The sequence below is a fragment of the Sinocyclocheilus rhinocerous genome, unplaced genomic scaffold (genome assembly GCF_001515625.1).
Source record: "Sinocyclocheilus rhinocerous isolate Xijiao unplaced genomic scaffold, SAMN03320098_v1.1 scaffold749, whole genome shotgun sequence".
NCBI classification, from domain to species: Eukaryota; Metazoa; Chordata; class Actinopteri; order Cypriniformes; family Cyprinidae; genus Sinocyclocheilus; species Sinocyclocheilus rhinocerous.
Window position 1 is genome coordinate 296,636 of NW_015653466.1, and position 6,000 is coordinate 302,635.

General features: G+C 41.6%; 1 protein-coding gene across 1 annotated transcript in view; it reads right to left on the minus strand.

Moving 5' to 3' along the window:
- Nucleotides 1-2,810: 2,810 nt before the first annotated feature.
- Nucleotides 2,811-6,000, minus strand: part of LOC107715928 (PDZ domain-containing protein 8-like) — a 43,462-nt gene continuing 40,272 nt past the window's right edge. The window contains exon 7 of the mRNA XM_016522194.1: nt 2,811-5,996. Coding sequence (XP_016377680.1) covers nt 4,428-5,996 — 1,569 coding nt within the window. The 3' untranslated portion in view covers nt 2,811-4,427. The remainder of the gene's footprint in view (nt 5,997-6,000) is intronic.

Genomic DNA, 6,000 nt, shown 5'->3' on the forward strand with positions numbered 1-6,000 from the left:
ACAAATGCGCGCGAGTAAGCAGACAAAATTCGCCAGTGACGCTGCACAGGTCGATTCGTTGACATTGATGTTTTGAGTTGCAGCAGTGTACTTTAACCTCGATGTCGTTTTTAACCTGTTTACCCAGTAAGGGTTAAGAAGAGTATTATGTCATTTATTTTCAAATTGTTTTATCAGAAATTAGTGTCTGTGCCAATGTCAGTGTGTGCCTTCAGACTGGTATGTCTTGTTTGTGTTTAAACTATCAACTAGGAGGTTGAGCTGATGGTTTTATATCCAGTGTTTGGTCTGGTGGTTAGGTTTTACATCAGCTTTAGAGCTCTGAACGTAATGTGTGTGTGACCGCAACAGAAAATAAATGTTTAAAAACACACTATGCTTGATTTTCCCCAATGATCTTAATCATTTTGCAAACAAAACAGACTTTACATGATTGACAAATCATTTTAGTTCATACAATACTGGAATGAAAAGAGAACCAGCTAGAATGACAATTCAAGACTGCATTATCCAATGAAAATCCAATCAAATCGAACTTTAATATGTTCTATTGATTTAAAAATGTTCTTTGCTTTACTCAATTGGACCAAGGTTTAAGAGTGTTATTTCCTGTTATTGATTGTGCAGTGTGGCAATCTTGTTAATGGGTTCACCACTAACCACTAAATGCCACCTGCTCCCAATGTCTTATTAATGGCTAATGTTATGAACGTTTAGTTTATAATAATCCTGATATCAGCTTGCAGGGTTTTCAGAAGTGACTGGCCATACAGTTTTGCCCACTAAACGTAAGGAGTCATTCACACATTTAACACAAGCTAGATGGATGTACTTGAGTGTTGCACTCACATCTTTTGAAGTATCTTGTGCACAACACGGCATTCTCTTCTCACTGGTTTCATACCATCGCAACTGGCTTCTCGGTTATCAAGTGTAGCAAAAATAAACACAGATTACCTAAAAATGAATACTACTGCAGTATTAGTGTATGGGAAGAATGGGAAGGTGCAAAAATTACAGAGGAACTTTTTTTCATTTCTAATAATTTATTTATCTGAAGTGCATAAGCAAATATGATATGTCAGTGTGTAAAGGTCTTGCAGCAAGTTTAAAAGCTGTGCACTTTGTCGGAAGATGCCCTCCACCATAAATAAAACCCACAAAAGAACAAAATCATATTTACATTAAGCAAAAACAACAACAACAACAAAGAAAGGAAGGATGAACCCACATGTTGAACACTATATAAGTTCATGGAGAAAGAACAGGGTTTAAAGTCACCTACATTACTAGGCTATTTACAATAGCGCTTTAAAACATGACACAGCTACCAATAAGAACAAGAGCTTTCCTAGAAAAACTTAACCAGTTTGCCAAAGAGGATGTGATGTTTTGTACTTGTTATTTTACTTTTTTTTTTTTTTGGTTTTCTTATTGTGATAAAGATAGCATATGATGGTGGTGTTGTATTGAGAAGCACAGGATTACAGCAGCAGCAACTAGACAAGGCGGCAAAAAAAAAAAAAATCTTTAGTCATTTTATGACTAATTTAGAAAGCTTACCATTTAATGTTATTCCTTCAAGTGAATCAAAAGGAAAAATTCCTTTATGGTTTGAGTGGTAATGAACTTATGCAAATATTGCACAAGCAAAAACAGACCAATTCTACACTAGCTGAATAGTGTCTGCTGTCCAAGGCCCTGTGACCAGAGGGGCCCACTAAGGTCCTCTATGGTGATACATACTCATTGGAGCCAGGGTGAGGGGGACCAAACCTTAAAAATGATGTCCCAGGCCCACTGAATAGATGATATAGCAGCAGAAACGTTAACAAGGACAGCACGACTGTTAACACAGATTGGTTGGACTAGGACAAGACTAGGACTTCTGTCCTGGAGAGCCACAGTCCTACAAAGTGTCGCTCCAACTCTAATCAAACACACCTGATCAAGCTAATCAAGGTCTTATGCCTAGTTCACACTGCACGATTTTCAAAGACGTCGCATCACTGTTGGTTTCACACTGAACAACTATCTGGGGTAGCATTCAGTTGTTGCTGTGTTCACACTGCACGATGGAACGACGACAGGAGGTTACACACTGCATGACTTAACAATAGGAAGAATCGCCGACAGTGCTGTCTGGTGCAGGGTTGCCAGGTTTTCACTACAAAACCCGCCCAATTACTACTCAAAACTAGCCTGAAAATAGCCCAATTGCTTTCGAGGGGGTCCCCCAATAAAAATCATGTTCGGGGGTAAAATACACATTTTTTTTGCCGGGTTCTCCTGGTACAATTCACATTCCAGGGCCTAAATATCACCTTATTGGGGTCGCTTCAAACTGCTGACATAAAAAACAACCGGCGGCAATCGCGGATTTGGCAACACTTGCCCGCAAACTACGTTTCATTTAACTCCTCCCCAAACTTCCCGCTGCCCTGTATCTTGGTCTCTCATTGGCTGTTGGTCATCGCCGATGTGTTTTTCAGTCAGAACTCATTGCACACAGCGTGATTGTGAATCGCCGACAGCTCCAGATATTTAGCATGCCAAATATTTCACGGGCGTCGGCAACGCGTCGGCGATTCCCTCAGATCGCGTCTTTGATAATTCACACTGCGTGATTGTCACTCGCGTGAACGAGCACTGATTTGCCTCCGATTTCGGGCATTTGTCGGCGATTTCGCAAAACCTGTCGGCGAGTGAAAAATTGGGCTAAAATCGTGCAGTGTGAACTCGGCATAAGGGTTACTAGAAAGCTACAGGCAGGTCAGTTTTTAATCAGAGTTGGAGCAAAACTCTGCAGGACTGTGGGTCTCCAGGACCGAAGTTGGCCACGCCTGGATTAGGAGTTTTGTCCTCGCCACCTAAAGGCCTAGTCATTTGTTTTTACTAAAAAGCTTTAAATCAGGAAAGCAGATCCAGTAATGCATGTAGCCAATTACAGTTGTTCATGTGTAAACCGCATGTAGTAACAGCAATAAAGACTTTCTTTGATCAAATCCAAGTCCATTTAAAGTAAATGAAAACTAACCAGCAATACACAGACAGAGGCTACAATTGACTCAGCTTTTGAGCCCAGCAGACAGGTTACAGACTGTTCATGAATTTACACATTAGCTTTGGGAATTAAGGAATACTGTATGCATTGACAAAAGAGAGTTTTTAATGATGTAGTTTTACACTTTGAGAGATGTGTTGAGAGGCGAACGGAATAATGAATGTAAAGTGAGTCATTTGGGAGATAAATTCATTAGTACACGTAAAATCAACTTTCAATGACAACAATGCATGCCAAAGCACACAGATGTGAGACATACTGAAAGTTTGCTTGCATGATAATAAAATTACACATTCCAATACTTAAATCAAACCAAAAACGAACAGGCTGACACATTCACACATACATAATCATTCACCCTGGACCAACTGATGGTGGATAAAAAAGTATCCAAATTGGTTTGAGAAAAATCGCCACCATTTTAGAACTCATAAAGGATCAAAACAAATTAATTGTGAGATTATATAATGACAATTATTGGAAACATATATTATGAAACATACATATGCAATATAAATATACTTCCCTCAAAAAAAGAAGTCACATTGGCTTTGTGACAAATTTAAATTAGATAAAGAATGGTCCCCAGTAGAATAATAACTTCTAGATTATCTGTCCTATGAGGGTTCCCTCTCAGTTCAACATTAAACATTCTAAAAATAACAAAACATGAACATTAAAGAAATTATGCTTTAAAATGAACAACAATTAGCAACAAAAGGTGCTTATCAGAGAGAAAAATGTTGGTTAGGAATGGCATCATGTTCTATGGACTGTTGTTCAGGATATAATCCTACATTTTGTAGTGGATATAGTGTAAGGCAGAGGGGCTTGAAGCTTAAAACACAATGGACAGGGTATATTTCCAACCATGGATGTAACTAAGAGCATACATGTATATAATTCAGTCTCTACCAATACACAAAGTTAAAATAAAAATATGTATTCAAGCTCATCTTGCTTCAAGCTCACACCTCTCCTTATTGAAGCTTGTTATGTAAAAAACTTTACTGCACCTTTTAGGTAAGGCAGGTAAAACTTGGTTTGATCATGTCATGGGAACTCATATTCTGTGTATGATGTAATACTGCCAAAAGTCTACAGAGTGATGATTCTGTCCACTAAAACAGTAACTAAGGACTAAAGATGGGGGAAAATATTTATTTAAAAAAATTTAAAATGTAAAAAAAAAAAATTGGTAAACTACTGACACTCTCACAAAATTCCACAATTGTCAGTACATCTTTAGGAATACTTTTGCAAACCTCACAATCACCTGTGGAACACCCACAGGTCAACCAAGTCATACTTGAGAAAAAGTCTTTGTTCTTGAATCCCAAGCCCCTGATGCCTTTTGTCATCTTTACGGTAATGCCTCTACACAGATCTGCTCCTCTGTAATCTCATCCAGTATCTGAACATCAACAGGACTGCAAATGTCACTGTCGTACACTTCTGTGCCCATCAGTGCCTCCTCCAGACCCTCAGTTTTGGTCTTCGGAAAGCCATGCTGTTCAGATGGTGAGGTGCTTTCTACAGACTCTAGGTCTTCGATGCCAGCACGGTAGTGAATCATGAGCAGAGTCAAAGCTTGGAGTCGTTCACCGGACTTGGCCAGAGCTGCTGAGACGAGGGCCTTGCGTCGGGAGTCAATCGTTTCTCGCTCTTCAACACTCAAACAGTTGTTATGCTCCAGCTCCTGGTCAATCTCCTGCTGCAACTTGTCCAACATCAACTCCAGTTTCTGTGAACGCTCATCTGTTGGGAGGCCACGGTAAAGATCTCGACCAATCTCTTTGACGGCAATGAAGACACTGTCATCCAGCCCACCTTCCTTGCGCACCAGTTTGGAGCCACCGCTACCAGGTGGCTGCTTGGAAGGACTGGCCCCAGTATAGGTCTCTGTGTCACTGCTCTCATTGTCAGATGTGTTAGGTGTCTGTTTCGGAGAAGGCTCCACCGCCCCTGATCCCATTTCTGCAACCTGTTCTGCAAGTCTGGCTTTGGGCACCTGCCTCAGATTGAGGAGTCGAGAGCTAGTGTTGATAATGTGACGTGTAAGGCCAGTAGTTGCCCGATTGATGGTAGACTTGGCCTCAGGATCTGCTCCACGTCGGACTGAGGCAGCTACGCAATTAGGGAACTCTGTTAGACACTTCTCCTGACACTTCTTGTGACAGACATAAGAACAGGTCATGCACTGCGAGGCAGCCTTGGTCCACACCTTCTTCTTGCAATAATCGCAATAAGTGGGATTCTGGAACTGAGTGTCTTGAAAATTGTGCCGCATATCTCCGAACTGCATGCCGCTGTACCTTGGTTCATCCCGGGTTGCAGTGAGTACCTGCTCTCGTTCCTTTTCCCGGTCTTTTAAGTCCTCTCCCTGAAGACTTCCTTCCCACTCACGTTCTACCAGTCCACTGGAGAGGTCTGACTCCCCATCTGCAAGGTAAGTGAAGTTGAGTGTAACATCTCCATAGCAGAGTTTCTCGTTGAAACCTTTGTGAGTGCTCAAGCTGCGCAAAGCAGTACGGCTGACGCTGGCCCGTGGTTCAGGAGCACATAGACGAAAGGTGCTCTGATATTCAGCAGATGACATAGCTAAGCATTCCAGTGCAATGTGTTCCAAGCGCAAGCTGACGTGCCCTAAGCACAAGAGACTACCAAGCTTGAAGGGGTCCTTGCACCAAAGTGCTACATTAAGGAATTTGTGGTGGCTTTCCACCTCAAAGATCACAGAGGCTTTGTTCCAGCGGGCAGCTCTGCTGCGGTACATGGTTTCAGATAATTCCCAGAGACCCTGCTCATCGACACTGTCCCTAGTGTTGGAGGAGCTCTCGGATATCTTGTCTTTGGCTGAATCTTGCTTGTTTGTGACTGGAATATTTAGGATTTCCTCTGCAGGCTCTGGGTGCTTGCTCACAGGCTTCGGCTCT